The 23,551-nt window shown below is 36.8% G+C and overlaps 1 protein-coding gene across 2 annotated transcripts in view; it reads right to left on the reverse strand.

Moving 5' to 3' along the window:
• Positions 1-1,500: 1,500 nt before the first annotated feature.
• The window catches only part of dapk1 (death-associated protein kinase 1), a 102,645-nt gene continuing 80,594 nt past the window's right edge, over positions 1,501-23,551 (reverse strand). For both annotated transcript variants that reach the window (XM_073860698.1, XM_073860699.1), the window contains exons 19-26: positions 21,965-22,047; positions 18,669-18,880; positions 16,204-16,389; positions 15,640-15,837; positions 11,097-11,235; positions 9,858-9,978; positions 6,185-6,373; positions 1,501-4,809 (exon numbers count right to left, since the gene is read on the reverse strand). In XM_073860698.1, the coding sequence (XP_073716799.1) occupies positions 3,541-4,809; positions 6,185-6,373; positions 9,858-9,978; positions 11,097-11,235; positions 15,640-15,837; positions 16,204-16,389; positions 18,669-18,880; positions 21,965-22,047 (2,397 nt within the window). In that variant the 3' untranslated portion in view covers positions 1,501-3,540. The remainder of the gene's footprint in view (positions 4,810-6,184; positions 6,374-9,857; positions 9,979-11,096; positions 11,236-15,639; positions 15,838-16,203; positions 16,390-18,668; positions 18,881-21,964; positions 22,048-23,551) is intronic.

Consider the following 23,551-nt stretch of genomic DNA (forward strand, 5'->3'; position numbering starts at 1 on the left):
TCAATTACGCGTTGTTCATTCTTCATCGACTTCTCCAAACATATTTATTAGCATAACATTTAAAATCTATTAAAATTGATGTAGTTTTGTGGAAAACACATTCCATGTCTGTGACCTAATGATGCGTGAATACAGTAGCCTACAATATAATAGCAAACTGTTTTAAATACAGAATTGAATGAATAAAAATCATTGTATTCAGTGCATTCATTCATTTCAATAAAATTCAAATTATTAAACTAAACAGAAGATACACACGACTATACACATTGAACTTGTTTGACCCTGCACATCAGAACAACAACACCAAAACAACATCTACTAAAGATCATATTGTATTTTCTATCAGTATATCTCTGTGAGGACGTCAGCGGACCATATCTAGTCCTATAAGTTGACTCAAAAAAAAATTCAATATTGTTTGGTTACTATCGGGACAAGTGGGAATTAAGATTGTTGAATCCACATTCCAACACGGTCTGATAATGGCCATGTCTGCCACAATCACACACAATAGACACTTGATAGAAAGATTCATCAATTGTCACTTAAACCAATCAGCTTCAGCGCTGATCAAAAGGAAGCACAGTTAAAAGAAACACCATTGATCTAGTGTGTGAGATTTTAGCAGTACTGGTCAAAAGTTAAAAGGAAACATGACACTGCATATTATTACTTACAGTTATTCAATTGGAATTTTTTGTCTTGTGCTGGTAAATGAAACTACAATGAAAAAAAGACAGAAGTGTTGTCTTTTAAGTTTGTAATGACAGTTTAGTCATGCTACATTAAATCTTATAATTCACATGACTAATTTATTCACCAGCAGCACTGGTCATCATCTTTTTCATTTTATTTACACTGAAAAAAATTATTCATTCAATTTACAACATTTTTTTAAGGTAAGTGGTTGCAATTAATTTATTTAAGCTACATTTAAACAAAAGTTTTTAATTTCATTTTATTTTACTTTGTTGTTGTTTAAATGTAGCTTAAATAAATTGATTGCAACACTTACCTTTAAAAAATTGAGTAAATTGAATGAATAATTTAAAATAACTTGTTGCATTGAAATAAATCAAAATGCAAAGAAAGCATTTCATTCACTATAGTGTCAGAAACTGTATCTGAATTCGCTGTGTCAGTATGACTCCCAAAAACACTGAAAACAGGAAACGGCGATGACATCAAAATCTAAGACAACAGAGAACTGAATTATCTAACATAAAAAAATAAACAATTTATTATTATTTTCATTATTTGTGTTATATCATACAGTATTATAGATATTTAAATGCTGTTGTTTTGATTTTTGTGGTTTAAAGTCATACTTGTTTAGACAGGAATTGACTGGTTTAATCAGGGCTGCAAGCATCACAGACAACAAGCGGGACACTATTCAATATTCAAAATAGTGGTTGATCAATGTGGCTTTATCTAAAATCTAATCAACTTTGACATGGATATCTTAAGATGTTTTGAAGAAGAACACAAAATAGGTCATCGAGTAAACAATTTATTATAAAAAAATGTAGTACACTGTAAAGTTATAAGGAATTATTAAGGACATGGCATTCAGAGACATGCATTCAGAACATAATATAAATAGATGTGAAGGTTTGTGCAAAGAAATGACTGTACAAGTCTTAAATACAACAAGATAAATTCCCCTCCGATTTACCCTGTTAAAGTCTTAATAGGGGAAATCATTAACCTTGACCACAGCTAAACAGAGAAAGATATTTATAATACATAGACAATCACAATATAAAAATGTGCCTTTTGGAATGGGAGAACACAATATGCCCAGTTCCCTTTTTATAAAAGCTTATGATGTTAAGACTGCCTGCAAAACAAACGGTGAGGGGTTAGAAGACAAAGCTGCCCCAAATATCACATGGGACAGTTGAAGTAAATGTACACATTAAAAATTAAATTCCAGCTGTCTTCTCTGAAAGAAAACAAGAGTCATAGCCTATCATGAAGTACTGTAAGAGGAAGTCTTTGCTGCCATCTACAGCTTTTAAGTGCCCATCACATTCAGTACAATCCAATCAGATGGCTCTTATTTAAGGAATAGTTAACCAAAGATGAAAATTCATCATTTTCTCATCCTCATGTTGTTTTAAACCTGTACGAGTTTATTTTTTCTGATGAACACAAAAGAAGAAGAGAAATGATGGTAAACACACAGCATATAGTGTCCATTGACTTCCATAGTAGGAATAAAAAATATGATGGAATTTAATGGCTACCGTCAACTGTGTGCTTTCCATCATTTATCAAAATATTTTCTTTATCATTTATCACAATACTTCCAAAATATTTGTTTCCTACTATAGAAGTCAATGGACACTATATGCTGTGTGTCTACTATGATTTATTTTCAAAATATTTTTTTTAATTCATACAGGTTTAGAACAACATGAGGAAGAGCAAATGATAACAGAATTTAAATTTTTGGGTGAACTATCCCTTTAAATGAGATAACTCTAATAAACCACTGAATTATCTTAACAGCTCCCAATTTTCAATGCAAATATTGACACATTTAATTAAGCTTTTGCCCAAATGCCGTCCCAAAAATATATATTTTTATCATTTCAGTACATAAACGGTCCAAAATAAACTTGCCCAATGTGTGAAACAGAAACTTTTGATACAACAGTCGAACAACTGTAACAATACTCGGATCATGCTTGCGGAGAGACATTTTATATTTTATGGAGAGACATTTTTTGCCATGTAAATGCCTGCAGTATTTACATATGACAAGCAGTTAGAACTGCAATATTTCACAAAAAAATGACACAAATATACTCGAGCGTGTAAGTCAGTAAATACATTGAGACTCACATGATTTTAGGAAGCAGACTTTAAAATGTTTTGGTATTTATTCTGCATCATTTTTTTGTGTGTATCAGCTTTTGAATAAAATCCTGTCTGAAAAAATATGCTTTTGCTGCAGTAGGAAATGTTTAGGTAGTAAAGTTATATTACCCACACTCCGAATGTTTGAGAATAGTTATCCAATATATTTGTTCATTAAAAGGTAATAGTAAAGGTAAACACTGAAACACTTGCAGGGGTGTTTATACTAAACTTGTTATTAGATGGTGACATATGGCACATCCAACTTTGAAATCATCTAGAAAGATGACAACAGTTTACCATCTCCAAGGCACTCAATTGCTTGCGTCATTATCTCTTTTTATCAAGTACTGCTGCCAAGCACTTGTTGATCCATCATTCGGTCATCAAATGTGGTTAAATTTTTTTTAATAGGACATATTAAGGACATTCAATAAGAAAGGCAGCCTTCTGCAGCTTTACCTTGGGAAATTGATAAAAGATTTGCAGAAAGACAAATTTACATAGGCACCATTTCAAAGATACCAAGGATGAACATTCAAAAATCGCAAAGGGCATACACAAAGTATCTAATTCAAATACTTTAGTTCTAGAAGTCCAGGGAGCTGAGATCTAACAGCACTCCGCTGAATAATTGCACGTTTCTCTACAGACAACACAAGTTGAGCCCTAACGCGAGATAACAGAGCTGATGGAATTGTAAGATGTGCCGCCTCCATTGCACACTGGGCTGTACGGCTCTGGCGGAGTTCCCAGGATCTCCATGTTGACCCGGAACACTGGCGCGGCTCTGAGGAGAAAATCTGCCGCGTCTCGACGGCCAAGTTCTCTCAGTTTATCCACCAAAATGCCTATGGTTGAATCTGATCGCTGGCTCCAGTCTTGGAGAAGTGTGGCCGTTGGGCTGGGAAGAGAAAAGGGGTCTGCGGGTGGAGTCCCATTGGTGCCACCGCTGTATTTAGCAGCTAGCTCGCTCAGACCCAAATTCATGGCGATCAAACACCAGTCCTTTCCGAGGGCATCGGGCGGGTCCAGTAGGCGGCAGAGTTTGCGTCGAGTCAGGTGACTGAGCTCCACCACGGGAACATCCCTGCCGAGACTGCCCTGCTTGTAGACCTGGGTGCAGCCTAAAGCTACGATACTAACGAAGCTCTCGCGATAGCCTCCCATGGTATTAGATAGCGCGTTCTCGCCACGCGCCTGAGCTCGGAAAAAATCCCTAGGTTGGTAGAGCATGACGGGTCCGTGGTGCTCCCGCAACTGCTGGGGGCTTAGATAATGTCGAGAAGTTAACAAACCAGGTAACGTAGCGGCCACAAGTCCCTCTGTCATGCCACATAGAGTGTCCAACAGAGCATAACAACGTCCTGGATCTGCTTCTGGGCCTCGTAACTGCACCTCCAAGCCCTGTCCATGATTAACAAGCAGAACTAGAGCCTCAGCACCACCGAGCCCAACGCGAGCTCCGCCGCTCCATAACCGCACATCCTCAGGCTCGACCTCAGGTTTCTGTTGCCGGCTCCAGCGACACAGGTTTACTTGAAGTTTATGAAAGAGTCCGCAGGGGAACGGTGCTAAGTGCTCTGCAGGGACCACGCGTGCCCCACCGTAAAGCAAAGTGTCCTCTCCTTCTATGTCATCTTCGTCCGTCCAGGTGTGCTGCAGCCCACCTGTGCGTATGAGGGCGGGAATGTCAACCATGCCTGGATTGGCTGTGTCACGGGCACATACGTCCATGGCATCCAGCACCTGGAGCAGTTCGTCAATATCGCCTTCAGAGACGAGGTTTTGGAGTTCCTCTACACGATAGCGACCACGATAATGGTGGATCGCTTTGGGGGTTTCAATGGAGAGAAGCTTGCCGAGGACATTACTACAAAGCCAGCGGGGATCTAGAAGGACAACGTCTTGGACAGTTTCACTCTGCATGATGTTAATCTAGAGAAAAGAAAGGAAGAAGAAGTTTTGTTTATTACTGAATGTTATTGCCGGAGGTCATCAAGGTTCACTGCTGGTTGCTAGTAGACACTACTGTTACTGGATGGCCTAATGTTATTGGCAGGGCTTTAAATGGGGGACATGGGGGGAAAAAGTCCAGAAGTGAATTTTTAAGAGGGGAACAGAGTTTTACCTTAAAGGTGCAGTGTGTAATTTTTAGAAGGATCTCTTGACAGAAATGCAAAATAATATACAAAACTAAATTATCAGGGGTGTATAAAGACCTTTCATAATGAACTGTTATGTGTTTATTGCCTTAAAAAGAGACGTTTGATCTACATACACAGAGGGTCCCCTTACATGGAAGCCGCCATTTTGTACAGCCATGTTTCTACAGAAGCCCTTAATGGACAAACTTTTTTACTAAGTTGTCTCCAACGATGACATGTTTGACCGGTGGCAGCTACCGTAGCTTCTCTATGTGTTTCAAAAGCAAGACGTGAGCAGTGGACTGAGCCGTTGGTTGCAATTCGCAACCTCACCACTAGACGGCACTAAAATTTACACACTGCACCTTTAAACTGGTTAGAAGTTTTGAAATTATGGAATTGAAAAGGAATTATATATATATTGTTGTGACAGGCCATATTCCCATTCACTTTTAATATATGGAAAAATGATCAGTACATTTACCTTTTTGGGTTTCACAGATAAATTCACAATAGTGAGTGAACAATGACAACATTTTTATGTGAACTATTCTTTTAAGAGCAAATCACATTTTCATCTGGGGTGCAGAACACCTCTCCATCGTATATTTACCTACAAGTAAATGCTAAAGTTGAGTCATAGCTTGGCCCATCAACACCAAAACGTTCCCTAAAATGGTTTTAAGTGCCGGCTCTACCTTTGAAATGTTGATGACTAATATTGATGAAAAATCATGACTAATTCACCTGCTACCTCTCTAAAGCCGCTGTTATAATAGCTGTGGGTGTCCAATAGATTGAAAAGACCTCTACTATTCAAGCTGCTGACACTCAAACCATTCGGATTCACAAAAATAAATGTAAACCTCATGAATATGTTTGTATTTGTTATGCACCGAGTGCCTTTGGGGTAATGGATGTGGAATTAACAGTGTGGGTGTATACAGTAGTATAACAGGGTTATATTATTTTTAATTAATAATACAACACAATCAACAGCTCATACACCTTCCACCCACACCAATACAGCCTTAATACAAATGTGCTTGCATATTTAATCATTCATCTGCTCTCTCTCTCTCTCTCTCTCTCTCTCTCACACACACACACACACACACACACACACACACACACACACACACACACACACACACACACACACACACCTCTCCCATGCTGTGAAGTTGTAAAGTCAGTTCCCGCAGATCCTCTTCACTGGCCAGAGGGTTGACTTGTTCTTGTACATCCACAACAAACTGTTGCCATGACATCAGCTGGTTTGGACCATTCAATTTCCTCCAGGAAGGCAGCGTGGACAACAGCTTCTCTGCCAACTGAGTCATAGGCCTGCAGGTCTGTAAACAGAGTGAAAACATAGAAAGATCCTCAAAATGACACAATCATACAATCATATAAACTTAAACCATATTTCTTAAAAAAAAAAACTATGTATTATGGTATCTAAAATCTTTATCAATCTATATCAGTGGTCTCCAACATGGTTGCACGTTATGCACATTCTATTAATAGCCTCAATTTTAATATTTATTTATTACATATTTTTTATATAAGCTTGGCTTCTTTGGTCCCGTACACACTGCATATTAATTTGGTTGTCACTTCACCTTTTAATGCTTAATCCTGTTCTGTACACACACAGTTCAGTAATTTACGGGACTCACAACCGCATTCTACAACCGAATTAACTCCCGCAAAATGCAGGTAGTGACAACCGCATTTACTGAAACTCTGCACAGTGTGTACATAACCGATCTGAACAACTAGTAGTTAATCAAGTGTTTAAACGTTCATCATAAACAGGACAGGTCTCTCTTCTGAAAAAATAAATGCTTAGAGGAAAAAGTCTTCTGTATGCGCGGCTCAGAAAATGACAGAGGCACAAGCGTTTGCTGACTAGTGTTGCCAGATCTTGCACTAAAAAAACAGCGAACAAGAAAAATCCAATAATAAACCGAAATAAATCTAAATGCTTTACCTCAAAGATCAAAATATTGGGACCGGCACCCTCACACTTTATTAACACCAAAAACTTGATCGCTTCATGAGCCAAAAGCCATAAACGGTTAAGCGCCTAAACGGTATTTACGTACAAAAAAGACGAGGACCTGGCAACACTGCAATACAGCGCGCTGTGAAGCAGCCTCACAAAAGCGTAAAATACACAACGCCAAGACGGAGGTTTATTGCAAAACATAATGCTGTTATTATTTTGGTCAAAGCTGTGAGTGATAAGCACGCGAGACGGCAGAACGTTGCTATGGTTATTTCTGTCAATCATCACATTTTCGGGAGTGAGTCTTGTTCCATACAGACATGAAACAAACATTTAAGGGATTCACTCCCGCATTTTAATGCGGTTGTCACTCCCGAAAGTTTGCAGTGTGTACGAGACCTTTTATGCCTGTTAACATTTTAAACAATGATAAAACACATCAACAAGTAAAATAAAATAAAATCAACATGTAAAACAAAAATGTTTGAGTTGACTATATAAAAAGTAGCCCTCCAGATTGTTTTATCTATTGTGGTAGCCCTTGCTCACAAAAAAGGTTGGTTACCCCTGATCTAAAATCATAGTAAATTGCTCAAAATAGTATTGTTCCTTTATATGCACAAAAAGACATCAATGCAATCACATCCGGAGGCCTGCAGATGACAAAGAAACAGCTGCAAGTATGTGTAGGAGTGAAAAGAGATTGGGCCTCATTTATCAATCTAACATAGAAACAAATGGAGATCCGGGTGCAGAAATCATCTTATGACAGGAAACATTCATATGCCGCAAATCGAACAAACTATGATTCAAAATGGTCTGAACGAACCATCTTTGTATTACAGTATATTGGGCAGCTAGAAAAGCAGAATAAAAGGAAGCCTGAAAAATGCAGCGTGAAGCAAGATCACTAAAAAGAAATTGATCTGACCCAAAAATACCCGTTAGCCTCGTCATTTTAATCAATACACTATAATATATTTAATATAATACTTTATTAATGTTATGCCCAAATGAAAAATAGTTATGTGAATAATACTGTACACTTTGTATTTACTATAACCAACTATAACAAATTGACACTATCCACCTTTTTCTCGAACGCGGAAGTAAGGGATATGACGCATTTCCTTTCTGGTGCGAGACTTCCGGTTCAATAGCCAGCCGGTAGAAAACAGTGTAGTGGGAGCACACATAAAACATGATTTAAAGAGTTAATATTTACTACACCTGCCATGTATGAACCAGTGTGAGAATGAAATTAAGAAGTGGCTTGATATGAAGATATATTCAATCATTTCGTGTTGATCGGAGATGACAGGTCTTCAATGCGCAAATATAAAAGCACAGAGACATAACAGTATCTTTACAATGGGAAAGTCAGTCGAGTTTTTGTACATGGGATTTATCAAGACTTCATGTTTTTAACTTTTCAGGGGCTGGTTTAAAATGTCACAACTGTCCCTCTGGTATAAAGTTTTTTTTAAAATGGCAATTTTTAATGGACTTGTTTATGGCGACACGTCGAGCTTCATGCGGTCCGACACAATCAGCAGTATCTTTCTCATTCAACACATTGTAAGTTATTTGAACAAACCATAATAAACATATTAAACTACTACATGTATTGAGTATTGTTTTCATTTTATGAAAATATTATTACATCGCTTCTTACGCAGGTGGAGACATGCGCTTATGAAATTATTTGCTTACTTTTTAAAGTATTTTCTTTTTCATTTAAAACATAACAAAAGTACACGCAAACACATTATGAACTATTATAAACATTAACTAAGCAGATTATGTCGTGTATACTCTGTACTGTAATCACATTTTTGTAATAATATAGAGTAGCAGAATAAATAAATCAGCATAATTTTATCAGCATAAGAGTTGTTTTTAAACAATTATTGTATTTATTGTTTACTGGCAGTTTCTATGAAAGGTTTTACTGGATGTATTTAATATAAATCATGAGTGCATGTGCGCCCCATACACATTCAGTTCTTGTGCATGGGGTTAAAACAAATGTTTTTTTGTAGAGATTTACTGCGTTTGTATTAGCTATTATGGCAACCCCTAACTGCACAAATTATGTCGGTCTTCCTTGATTTCATAATAACCATTAAACAGCCAGTCAAAACAGCACACTTGTGTCCTTCGCAATAGACTACCATTAGCTATAGTTGCTCACCGGAAGTCATAAACAGGAAAGCTCAAAGATGGCGGTGCCCACATTTACGTCAAGAAACAGGTGGATAGTGTTTTAAACCTTACCACAGTAAATATTGAAGTATGCTACAGTATTTAGTTTATCAATTTCCTATAGTCAATACTACAAAGAATACTATAATATTCTACACTATACTTTAATTTACTATAGTAGATACTAAACTATACAACAGCATTTTTTCAAGTGGGACAAAAGGAGAAATCGTGTGCAGAAATCATATTTTACGTTTGTTAAACCAAACGCAAACAAAAGGTCGTCCTTTAATTTCTTGATATTACTTTTCAAATAGAATAACAAGGTAAAATGAAGAGAGAGAGAAAGAAAGAGAGATAGAGAGAGCAGGAGGAGAAAGATAGTCAAGCAAAATGTATCAGCAAGGGTTCTGGGTACACAGCGTAAAGGTTAGACATGTTAATGAGGACCAGGAAGCCTCATTACAGAGTTTAAAATGTGTCAAGACACATTACACACGCTGTATAAAAAGTGGCTCATTAAATGTGATTGGTACATTTTAACAGTTGAAATAAACTATTTGAACTTTTCGGAGCTCGAAAAAAACTGAGAAGTGTAATAGAGCGATAATTGATCTTACTGAGATGATGCTGTTTCGGAGCTCTAAGAGATGGTTTCTTAGCAGCTTCATATCTTTGGAGTTGGACGCTCCTGCATCCATGACAAAGAGCTTTTCGGCGATGAGCAGGTCATTACCAAACCTGAGCGACAAAATGCAATACGATCAGGTTATTAGAAACAAACCCTTTACAAAGCTGATGTTCATTGTGAGTCTGATACCTCTTTTAAAGGGACACTCCAGTTTTTGAAAATATGCTTATTTAAAAAAAATAAACATTGATTTTTACCGTTTTGGAATCCATCCAGCTGATTTCTGGGTCTGGCGGTACCACTTTTAGCATAGTTTAGCATAATCCATTGAATCTGATCAGACCATTAGCATCGCACTAAAAAATAACCAAAGAGTTTTTCCTATTTAAAACTTGACTCTTCTGTAGTTACATTGTGTAGCAAGAAAGACGGAAAGTTAAAAGTTGCGATTTTCTAGGCAGATATGGCTAAAAATAATAATCCTTGATTATTATGCCAGAATGAGAATATAGTTACTAGCCATATCTGCCTAGAAAATCGCAACTTTTTATCTTTCCTGGTGGTCTTAGTACCGATGTAACTACAGAAGAGTCAAGTTTTAACTAGGACAAATATCAAAACTCTTTGGTTATTTTTTAGCTAATGGTCTAATCAAATTCAATGAATTATGCTAAGCTATGCTAAAAGTGGTACCGCCAGACCCGGAGATCGGCTGAATGGATTCCAAAACGGTAAAAATCTAAATGTTTAACTCTAAGGAAGCTGGAAACATAGCATATTTTCAAAAAAAGGTGGAGTGTCCCTTTAAACAACAGTTTTATAAACTAGAATTGAAAGTAGCATAAGTTTTAGACACAACATTGACAGTTAATTTGTCTATTTTATGCTAAAGAAAATTATTTCAGACATAAAGATTAACAGTTTGATCTACAACCATCAAAGCATCCCTACGAATATACCCTACCAAACTTGAAACAATCAGGGGTGCGTTTCCCGAAAGCAACTATAGTTAGCTAATGATGCTTTTGGGAAACGCACCCCAGTTTAGTTTAGGGACAGATTAGGGAACCAGAACTAACTCTTAAATAACGTGTTTTATGATTAACGTCCGTCTATCACTTTAATCAGTCCATACTGTAAAATTACTGTCCAATGTATTGTCCAAATAGGAAGTTTTTTGATATTTTGATATCACAGCCCCTCAAAACATTAGTTTATATTAAATTACCTGTTTTTGACTTCTCTAAGCAGAGATCTCTCCTTGTCATAGCTGAACTCTCCCCCGAATGATCGGGGGATATTCACGATGTCAGCATGTGTGGCCACCAGCACCACACGCAGGGGATTCCTGATCTTCCCTCCAAAGGCTATGGACATAACAAAGCACCAGGTTTAATCTCTTTTCACCACCCAACACATACAATCTCAAATGACAAACTATAAGAACCTAAGAACTAAGAAACACAAACCTACAATATCTAAAGACCTAGCTTTAGACAGATAAAATAATGCACTGACTCTTTCGGCATCATCCATAGCATTACGGATATGCCTGCTGCTACATTACTTACACACAGTTATCAACCGTCACTACACAGTGAAAGCAAAGGCAAGCCCAGCTGAAAATTACCAGAGAGAGTTTGAGAGAGAAAGTCAAATGAGAGCATACAAAATGAATGACAGTTAAAGGATTAGTCCATTTTCTTAAAAAAAAAAAAATCCAAATAATATCTCAGCACCATGTCATCCAAAATATTGATGTCTTTCTTTGTTCAGTCGAGAAGAAATTATGCTTTTTGAGGAAAACATTTCAGGATTTTTCTCATTTTAATGGACTTTAATGGACCCCAACACTTAACACAGTTTCAAAGGACTCTAAATGATCCTAAACGAGGCATAAGGATCTTATCTAGTGAAACGATTCGTCATTTTTGACAAGAAAAATAAAAAATATGCACTTTTAAACCACAACTTCTCGTCTATCTCCGGTCCTGTGATCCGCCAGTGCGACCTCACGCAAAACGTCATCATGTCAAGAGGTCACGGATGATGTATGCGAAACTACGCCCCAGTGTTTACAAGTGTGTTGAAAGAGGACCATTCCGACGTTGTTGTATGTTAAATGATACTAATTAATGTCTTTGTGTCAGTTTATTGTTTAAAATGGTCCGCAAATTTGCGTTTCATTTGTGTAACACGTGACCTTTCTACGTCACTACGCAATTACGTGAAGTCGCGCTGGCGCATCACAGGACCGGAGATAGACGAGAAGTTGTGGTTTAAAAGTGCATATTTTTTCTTGTTCTTGTCAAAAATGACAATCGCCCCACTAGACAAGACCCCCATGCCTCGTCCGGGATCGTTTAGAGTCCTTTGAAACTGTGTTAAGTGTTGGGGTCCATTAAAATGAGAAAAAATCCTGGAATGTTTTCCTCAAAAAACATAATTTCTTCTCGACTGAACAAAGAAAGACATCAACATTTTGGATGACATGGTGGTGAGTAAATTATCTAGATTTTTTTTTAAAGAAAATTGACTAATCCTTTAACAGGAGAAAACAGTGACACAATGGTAAATGGAAACAAACATCCATGCATGCATTAACTCATCTCTTTTATAGGACACTCAATTCAATTTAGTACAAAATGATGCATTTATTCATAGCCCCTGAACCTTTTCGCTACTAGTCCTTTAGCCTCACTTGGTACAGCATTGTGTTAGCAAAATAAAGGTCATGAGTTTGATACCCAAGAAACACATACTGTCAAAAAATGAAAGACTGAATGCACTGTAAGTCACTTTGGATGAAAGCGTCTGCGTCTGCCAAAGGCATAAATGTGAAATGAAAATGTTTGTGAGCTTGCAGTCAGCTGCAGTTGCTACTACAGGCAACGTGTCTCGCTAAACCACACAGAGAGAGCAGGCAGCACAGAATGAGTCAGTCGTTCACACGAGAACACAGGGTTCCTGAGATGTGTTTAAAGCACTGTTTTCTTAAACTTTTCGCTGTGCGGCCCCCCTTATGTATGGTGCATCCCTTCGTGCCACCCCAAAGAAAATTAATGACAAAAAACATTTAAAACATTTGAATTAAACAAAATAAAACATATTAAACAGGGCTCCAGACTAAATTTTTTTCACTGGGAGCACAGTGGCCCCCAACTGAAAATTTTAGGGGGGCAGCCAGAAAATTTAGGGGCACACACCGTAAATCAACCGGCTAACCAAATATTCTCATTTCTACTACTTTCTACTGTATTACTAATAAATACTTTGATGATAGATGCAGAAAGTACAATGTGCTGTTTCAAATTCAGTGGGACATCACAAAAAAAAGGGTCAAATTTACAGGTCGCACATGTTAAAATTCAGTGGCACACTCTCAAATTTTCATTCGGTGGCAGTCTGGAGCCCTGTTAAATGATGCAATGTAGTGCTGTTGGTTAATGCCTTATATTTCTGAGGTTTAACAGAATGTATCATAAATTAGTGTGTTTTTAACACCCTTGTGGGTTGCACATGAGTATAATGTGGGTCATGGCTGTTGCAGAGAATTACATAACAGTTCATTTAACGTTTAACTTACAAAACATGTCATTTCAAGGAGTTGATTTTACTTTATTGAAATGCAAACTGTTAAAAGTGCCTATTTTACTTTTGCTTTTGTTTTTAATAGCATTGTTTTAGTTTTTAATAATCATCACACTCTGTTCTCATGCGATAGTGATCACCTCCCACACACATAAAACAACATGTTAAACCATAACATGCTGTATGAGCTGATATGACAAAATACATACATTGCTTGCTTTCATCCTTTAGTTACACTTCCTGTAGTTACTTTAGACCAGTGGTTCTCAAACTGGGGGCCGTGGCACCCTGGGGGGCCCTGAGATGGTGCCACAGGGGCCCCGGTTTTTATAAAATAAATAAATTTATCATAAATTCTGTGTACTTAAATCTCAGAAAATAATATAATGCTATAACCAACAGCACTACATTGAATAATTTAATATGTTTTGTTTAATTAAAATGTTAAGTTTTACAAAGTTTTATGTCATAAATTTTCTTTCTGGGGCCACAAAAGGATGCACGCTGAAAAAGAATCACTGCTTTAGACTTATTCCATGGTTTTAATGAATTTACTCTTTTTTTTTTAAATTTGAAAAAAATATAAAGAATAAGCAAATAATCCTAATCTTTTGAATGGTAGTGTATATATAGATGACCTTTTGTGATTTGTATACTAGGAGTATTGTTTTAGATGTTTATATTAAAAATATTACAAGCAGCTGCAATTAAACTTGTATTTCATTTATACAGTAAGGAAAATGAGACTTTCTACTAAAAGGGAACAAATGTGTATTTTTCCATATTACCATTGGTAGTAAAGAAAATATACTGGGTCTTGAAATAGACTACTCCTGTCTGGTCCTGGATTGAAAAAGTTTGGGAACCCTTGTTCTAATGACACTTGGTACACTGTACAAAAACGATTTGTTGGTTCAACTTGAAAAAGTAGTTTTGAGCAGAGACGCGCCTGTTTTCATATTACATTTATTTCCTACTGACGATTCAAATGCGAGTTTTGAGCAGTGCAGATTAGCGCTTGTATGTTATTTCTACGATCACAAATGCAGACATGGTTTTATGTTTTAGTATCCTTACCTTACCAATCTGTTACGTTCTGCTCACGACGCATCTGTGTTTTCTGGGTCAGATTCGGCTCTAGTAAATACGATAGTATCTCCTGGCTTTCACTATTGCTTTGGGAGCTCATCTTTCAAAACATGGTAAGGAACGTCACATTTCTGTTTACGTAATTTAGGTATTCGGCCAATCACAACGCATTGGATAGCTGGATGACCTTTGTACAAAACAATCAGTTACAGATGGGCGGGACTTAGAGGTGCTAAAAATGTACAGTATGTGGAAAAATGCTTTTTTAAACAATAAACCAGCCAAACATATTGTATTACACCAAATACACAAAGTAATGTGCTTTTACCCACAAAATATGGGCCCTTTAAAATTTTAATTAATTAAACTAAAAATATTAGTTGACTCAAAAAAGAAATATTTTTAAGTTGAATTAACAAAAACTTTTAAAGCAACCAGGTAACTTACTGTTTAACGTTAAACCAACTTTTTTTGACAGTGTAATGTCTAATAAATGTTTTGTCATTTGCAACAATAATATAAAAGTCCTAAAATATCCTCATCTGGAATATTGTCTCAGCAAAAAACATTTTAATATGCAATTGTGATAAATTTTATAAATTTGAATTTCATGTAATTCCATTATTATTATTTTAATCAATTCACAGCTATAATTTCAGAGTATTCTGGTAATAAAGCTCAGGGTACATGGATGAAACATAAGGTTGGTTAGTAAATATTGTTCTGTTTATTATGGAAATCAAGCTCAAACAATATGACTTACAGAAACTACTAAATAAAACTAAAATTACACAGATTCTTTACAAACACACAATAAACAGAAAATTGTAATTTTATATTTCCCTTCAAAACACCAAGTCAATTATAAAAAACAACAATGACAGCGTTCATATTGTATAATAACAACGTACATTATTCAGTAAAATAGAGAAAACCGAGCAAGGTACTTCTACCAAGACCTCTTAATCAAGCATTTCACGGTTTCAGATGATACCTGTAATTATTATAATGGAAAACCCTTCAGAGGAAAAAAAATCTATACACTACACACTTTAGTCTCAAGAGATAAACACACACACACAGGCACATACCGATGTTGTCCTCTGGCAGTGTGAGTGCCTTGAGGCAGTTAAGCCAGAATGCGACCTGGTTGAGCTGAGTCTCATACGGATCCTCCAGGCTGAATAAAACCAAGTGAATCGCTGCCGTGTCATTCGCAGCAAAGTAATCATATGTACAGTAGTAGACAGGATTACCAGAGAACTCCCATATACTAAAGTCTCCAACACCTGAAAGTACACACATAGACACAGACACAAGTATTAAAAAATACAGTGGCCTCAGGAAGCATGTGGACACTTACTGTATACCTAAACAATATATTAGTGACTCTTTGTAAGCAAAAACATTCTTGTTAAGTTAAAATAATAGAACCTAGAAATAGATATACCAGATGAAGTATCCTGACACTTTACATTTTGGCACATGTGCGTAATGTAATGAACTACAGCACATATCTGTGGCTATTCTGTTAGGATACCTGTGTGAATGTGAGACAGACTAACTTTACTGGTCCACTAAAAATAACCTGAACTGTATATATAGTTGCAAAATATGTAAACGACAAGATGACAATAAAACAAAACAACTCTGACCATTGACGTTGGCATTCTGGATGTCGATGGCTTTGGTGGCGGTGTCATCAGCCGTGGAGAGAGCATTGTGTACGGGACTGAAGACCTCCAGCACGCCTTTGGTCAAACTGGGCTCAAACATCATACTGCGACTACGCACGCTTACATTCTCACAGCCTGGATACAAGTTAGAGATACTGACAGACACTACACACACAAATTCACCAACAAACACCCACATAAACAGAAGGAGAAAACACAGAGACGGTCAACTGGATGAAAACATAAACAAAGGAATACAATTTGGAAAAATAATACATTTTTGAAATATTTAAAGGATGTCTATTATATTATAAAAAAGTATAATCATTTAAATCAAAGCATTTGATTATGTTGAAACCAACCACATGGGGGAGCTCTTTGCCAAAACCCTAGATTTGCTGACAAAAACAAAATACTTGTAATGCTGTCACTTTATGTAATAAAGTAAACCCTTTTCTCCTAAAAAATATATATATATATATTTCTGTGCTGACAAAAACAAAATACTTAGTAAATATCTTATGATATAAAAACACAAACCCTTTTCTCCTAAAAAAAAAAAAAATAATATATATATATATATATATATATATATATATATATATATATATATATATATATATATATATATATATATATATATATATATATATATATATATATATATATATATATATATATATATATATATATATATATATATATATATATATATATATATATATATATATATGAAGAGTTTGGTTCCAAAACGCAATAAATCCATTTTGACAAATTTTGGTAAAAACGTGTTTTCTATACCAAGAAAGTGACAAGATGAAAACAACTATTTTCTGTTACAAACTTTCACATAGCATCTTTAGGTTATAAAAACATAAAAAATTCAAATCCATAAGTTGATTTTCAAAGATTTATTATAAAAACTGATTATTTTTTCCACAAAATGCAATAAATCCATGACAAGTTTTTATTCAAAATGCTATAAATCTATTGAATCAATCGCCTATATAAATGTGCATTCATCTTTGCCATGTTATATTCATTTAGTTGACTAGTTGTACACACTAATTAAAAATATAAACATTAATGTCATTAATCAAAACACTTACTTTGTCATATTAAGAACACTGTCATTGCACTGTCATCAGCTGTAAAATGTTTTTGGTCCTGCTCGATTTTCGTTGACTTTGAGTAAAATTATGTAAAGTTTTTCATAAGATCCTCTGGGGTCAATGTGTTAGCATGAGAAGCTTGATGCTGTCGGGAGAACAAGCACCCGTCTCCCGAGTGCCTCTCAGGGAAATTATTAGATGCTGATGGCTTACGTTTCTTTCCCATCACAGAAAACCATCACAGGTTTATCAATGCTATTAAAGTATTATTTTGTTTTGTTTGTTGATCATGAAGTTCAAAGTAGATGAGGAAACTAGGACTCCGTGTACTCAGCGCGTCCGCCATGTTTGTTTACATTGCGTGACTGGTGGGCTGTAATATCAGAAATTGATTTATTGCGTTCTGTAAAAAAGGGGAGTGGCGCTTATCGCATTTTGGGAAAAAAGGGAGAAAAGATGACAGAATAACACGGCGGATATTGGATTTTGCGTAAAATTAATTATTTACTTTTAACTACTGACCTGATATAATACTGATTTTGGCAGTAACTCATTTTTTTCAAAAATGGCGTTTATCGCGTTTTGGAACCAAACTCTTCATATATATATATATATTTCTGTGCTGACAAAATAAAACTTAGTAAATATTTTGTGATAAAAAAACACAAACCCTTTTCTCCTAATATATATATATATTTTTTTCTCTCTTTTTTTTCTTCTGTGCTGACAAAAACAAAATACTTAGTAAATATTTTGTGATATAAAAACACAAACCCTTTTCTCCTAAAAAAAATATCTATATATATTTCTGTGCTGACAAAAACAAAATATTTAGTAAATATCTTGTGATATAAAAACACAAACATTATTCTCCTAAAAATAAAATAAAAAAGTATGTAAAAAGTAAATTTCAGACAAATGAAGTGCTACAGTATAAGAAACTTCATTTAGAGAGATACGGTGTTTGATTCCTCAAGATTTTTTTTTACATGCAGTTAGTCACACTGTGGTGGATGTGTCTCACACAATCAACACCTTTGAACTTTGGCTTTTTATAGAAACTTTCCCTACAGATACCGTGAGACTCCTTCAGTTTGGCAGCGGCAGTATTTGTGAGAAAAAAAACAAGCTTCATAGATATCGCTTGACACTGATGTGATTCCACCTTCTAATAATAGAGATAGATGACGTGAATTTGTTAATCCGGGAACGTGTGAGGATAAAAACTCTAGAAGTGCTGGATGTTTGGCAACTCTAAGCACATAGATACTGAATTTGTCATGTTCTTTGACTGAAACTTCAGGGTACTCATATAAAACAAACCTACTGTACCTGAAGGTTTGGAAGTGGCAGGTGAGGCCGGATGTCGGACCGGGTTAGTCAGCCTGGTCCTCCTTCTCCGGAAGAAACTCCGCAAGATTCCGCACTTTAAGGACTCCACCAAAGTGCTCTTCCCTGCTCCCGAGTGGCCGAACAGCTTGAGTTTGATACGGGGTTGGAGGGTCTGTGTAGGCCGCAGCTGCTGGATGTAAATGGCCTTGTGGTTGTCCTGTCAGACCGATCACAAAGGGCGCGTAAATTAACACGATCCAATCACGTTACAGTGTGACATATGGACTGATGACACAATGGTAATGTGTGGTGAATCCTAATGAGTTGAATTTATAGGTACTTAATGGCTACCCTGAGTCTGCCAATTGAGTGTTCAGTGCAATATAAACGAATACCAAAGGGCTGATGTCATGTACAACATTTTGTTATGCCTTCGTTAAGTTTGTGGTTAATAATTAACCAAAAAATTAAGTTGTGTATCAAATCAGAGCTATTGAGGCAATAAAATCACAAGCATTTAAGACATAATGGGGCGGTTTCCTAGTCAGAGTTTAAATTAATCCAAGACTAGGCCTTAGTTATATTAGGAAATTTACGTAGTTTTTACAAACATATCTTACAAAAATTAGTTCTGGTGTGACAAAACAATTGCACTGATATATGTTAAGACATGTCAGTACAAAGTGTTTTTAAAATAAGGCAGCTCACACATGCATTTTAGTCTGGGACCGGGAAACCGCCCCAAAATAACTTGCACCGTGAATTCACACCAGCCGCGTTTGAGGCGTCAAATTCGCGTCTAGTTTGCCGCTTGAACATTTTGAGTTTACTCACTTCATTCGCGCGTGAAAGCCGAGCGTAAAATTCTAGTCATTGAGACATTGACGAGGAAATTCGCGTCATGGGAGGGGTTTCTGCGACTCCGCTCGAATCTTGTAATCACGTCACTACTACAGCAAGCTCCTGATTAATTAACGCGTCGCGTTTCCCCCCCAAAGTTCAAATTTTTGAACTCGCGCGTTTGCCGCGGCTACGCTCAATTCGCGCCATTCTCGCGAACTAGACGTGCGAATGAGGTGGAATCGTGTCTACCGCGCCGCGCTAAATGCCTCATTCGCACCGCGAGACCTCCAGATGTGCGTCAACGCGTCTTCACATTTACTTGAAATGAATTTAAATCCCTCATGCTTGACACCTCTATCGTGGCTGGTGTGAACGCAGCATTAGAGAAAGTCCTGTACTGTTAGTGTAGCTAGTGCTAATATCATCATACTCTGCTACATATCACGAATTACCATGTAATCTGTACCATTGTGTATACTGATAATCTACAGAATACCACAGAATACGACACACAATGTCAAAAATAATATTTGGGGTAATGCTTGCTACTAGTTAATTAATTAATTAATTAATTACATTTATATAGCGCTTTTCTCAGTGCTCAAAGCACTTTACATAGAATGGGGGAATCTCATCAACCACCACCAATGTGCAGCATCCACCTGGATGATGCGACGGCAGCCATATTGCGCCAGAACGCCCACCACACACCAGCTTATTAGTGGAGAGGAGACAGAGTGATATAGCCAATTAGTATGAGGGATGATTAGTAGGCCAATGGGCAAGTTTGGCCAGGATACAACCCTACTCTTTTTCGAAGGACATCCTGGGATTTTTAATGACCACAGAGAGTCAGGACCTCGGTTTAGCATCTCATCCGAAGGACGGTGCTTTTTTTGACAGTATAGTGTCCCCGTCACTATACTGGGGTGTTAGGACCCACACAGACCACAGGGTCCCTGCTGGTCTCACTAACACCTCTACCAGCAGCAACCTGGTTTTCCCAGGTGGTCTCCCATCCAAGTACTGACCAGACTCAGCCCTGCTTAGCTTCAGTGGGCAAGCTGTCTTGGGCTACAGGGTGATATGGCTGCTGGCTTACTAGTGTTAGTCAGGCACATCACATTTCTACTGTTGTGTATGTGCGTAACTGGTAATTGTTTTATTTCTATGTCATGTTAATGCAGTTTCAAATAATGTAAAAAACAAAGGTAAAAAAGGTCCTTAGCTTTCACTGGTGCAGTACTCTTTAAAAAAGGTCCTATTATTGTACAGATATGTAGACATTTGGTACCTTTGAGGTACTAATATAAACTCTTTAGGTGCAAATGTGCACTTTTTAAATGGGTACTACCACAGTGACAGCTAAGGGCAATGTTTTCACTATTTTCTGACAGTGTAGAGCTTTTTAGTCATTATTCATTCATCTTTCTTTCTTTATTCTTCACATCATTCCAGCATCTATGGCTATATTCAAGGCAAGATCCGGTTGATCCATACACAAGTTGATCCACACAAGTAAATCCATATACAGGCAATTTGGAATCTCCAATTCACCTAACTTGCATGTTTTTGGCCTGTGGGAGGACACCGGAGTAGCCAGAGTAAACCAACGTTGACACATGGAGAACATCCAAACTTCACATCGAAAGGCCACCTGACCTGCCAGGGGGCTTCTTGCTGTGAGGCAACAGTGCTACCCACCCATTATTCATTTATAATTTTGTCTTCCTATAAAAATACAGGAATAAATGCCCTTTTGAAGTTGATGGCATTATTGTCCCATTTTGGATACAGACATGAACAACATCCAAGATTTGGCAGATCTAAGATTATCAGTGAATAACACACTATCATACAAACTATCGGATGACTTATTTCTAAAACAAAGCATTTACCGTATTTTACAGACTATAAGTCACACTTTTTTCATAGTTTGGTGGGTTCTGGAACTTGTAGTCAGGTGCGACTTATACGTCAAAGTTATTTCATATGAACCAAGAGTAACCATTACCGTCTACAGCCGTAAGAGTCTGCTCTATGCTGCTCCTGTATTTATGTAATTCAATGGATTCAGTGATGTGGAATGACTTTTTGAACTTGATTTGGCTTGTCGTGTTAATTTGGCCAATTTAGCCTCCCAGATATGTTCTGTATGCTATTGTCTATGGTGTTAAAAACTGTTTATGTTACTTTAACATGTACGGATACCTATTCAGCCTGCTGTTCTGTGCTATTGTTTAGTTGAATAATTTGCCTTTCCAGATTAAATGTCTGTTCTTCGGCTTGGATTTTGTGAAATCATTTTCTAAATAAACACAATATACAGTCCAGTACAACTTTTCTTTCCTCTACAAAACGCATTTTGACTGTTGCGATATACTCCCGAGCGACTTATAGTCTGGAAAATGGTATATAACGGCGGGTGTTCCAGTGAGACGAATAATAAAGACTTGTCCTTCCTCAGCTTGGCCAGCAGCATTGCGACATACTCCTGCTGCTCAGCATTCGCAAGATCTTCTGCTGTCTTTCCATCCTGCAAGTGAGAGAGAGACAAATGACAGTGATGGATAAAGTGCAGCGAAAGAACATTACAGGCAATGCAGGGAGCGCCAGGCGTCCGTTGACACAGATGAATGAGTAAAGCTGGATAAATAAAAGTCCATCAGCCTTTGACTGCTCAGTATTACTTGTCCATCCTACACAATTTAAAGCTCGATAGATGGATAGATAGAAAGTTAAGATACAGCCAGACAGACAGTGAGTTTGGAGGGTGTAAAAAAAGAAGTGAGAAGTAAACAAGAGAAAGTGAGAAAGACAGAGGGGGAATATCACCTTACAGCTCAACGTCGTGACCCACAATAGATTACAAAAGCTGCTGGAGACGAACAGTGCGTACAGTGATGATTATAATTGAAAACTAATTATGGGTGTAATGCTGTCTTCACAATATCAGAATGATTGTGATTATGATATGAAAGCACATGATCACCACCACAATGACATATTAACAGTAGAAAAATCTGAGTCTTGAGTCTTGGTGAGTCAAATGAAGAATAATGGGGAAGCTCATTGGCATTGATCAGAATAACTGGTTTAGTTTAGTTTGTTTGTTATTTGAGTACTGTTCGATGAAGATTAAACTTGTATAAGATGTAACTTTATCATTCATCAGTCTGTGTGGATGTCTGTCAGTCACTCAATGAATATGACCTGTATTATTTTTGCAGCAGTATTTTAAAGAGGACAAATACAGAAATGCAACTTCTTTGATGGACTTCCATACAATAAGATTTCCATTTTTGCGTAGATTATAGTAGGTCTTATCTTGTTATTTATCTTTAAAAATTGTCACCCAGTTTAAAGGCTATTTTAGTGTCCAGACTAGGTTCTTGTATGAATAATATTCTGTTCAGTCCTGATTTGTTTATGAAAACATGTCTTTAAAAATGTATCTGTAAACCTACCAGCTGCTGCTGGGTCATTCTTCAATTGGGGTGGCAAATGAGAGGCAGAAATTGTAAAATGTAAAATGCTTGTTTGTTTTCTTTTAATAAAATAGATTGTTATGCATTTAAAATTAGTTTAATATGCTATATCCATTAAAATTGAAGCTTAATAATATTTTAAAAATAAAAAACACAGGTGAAACATCCACTTACACTTACCTAAAGGATTATTAGGAACACCATACTAATACTGTGTTTGACCCCCTTTCGGCTTCAGAAGTGCCTTAATTCTATGTGGCATTGACTCAACAAGGTGCTGAAAGCATCACATTGACGGAGATTTGTGGGATGCACATACCGTTCCACCACATCCCAAAGATGCTCTATTGGGTTGAGATCTGGTGACTGTGCGGGCCATTTTAGTACAGTGAACTCATTGTCATGTTCAAGAAATCAATATGAAATGATTCGAGCTTTGTGACATGGTACATTATCCTGCTGGAAGTAGCCATCAGAGGATGGGTACATGGTGGTCATAAAAGGATGGACATGGTCAGAAACAATGCTCAGGTAGGCCGTGGCATTTAAACA

The sequence above is a fragment of the Misgurnus anguillicaudatus genome, chromosome 22 (assembly GCF_027580225.2).
Source record: "Misgurnus anguillicaudatus chromosome 22, ASM2758022v2, whole genome shotgun sequence".
Lineage (NCBI taxonomy): Eukaryota > Metazoa > Chordata > Actinopteri > Cypriniformes > Cobitidae > Misgurnus > Misgurnus anguillicaudatus.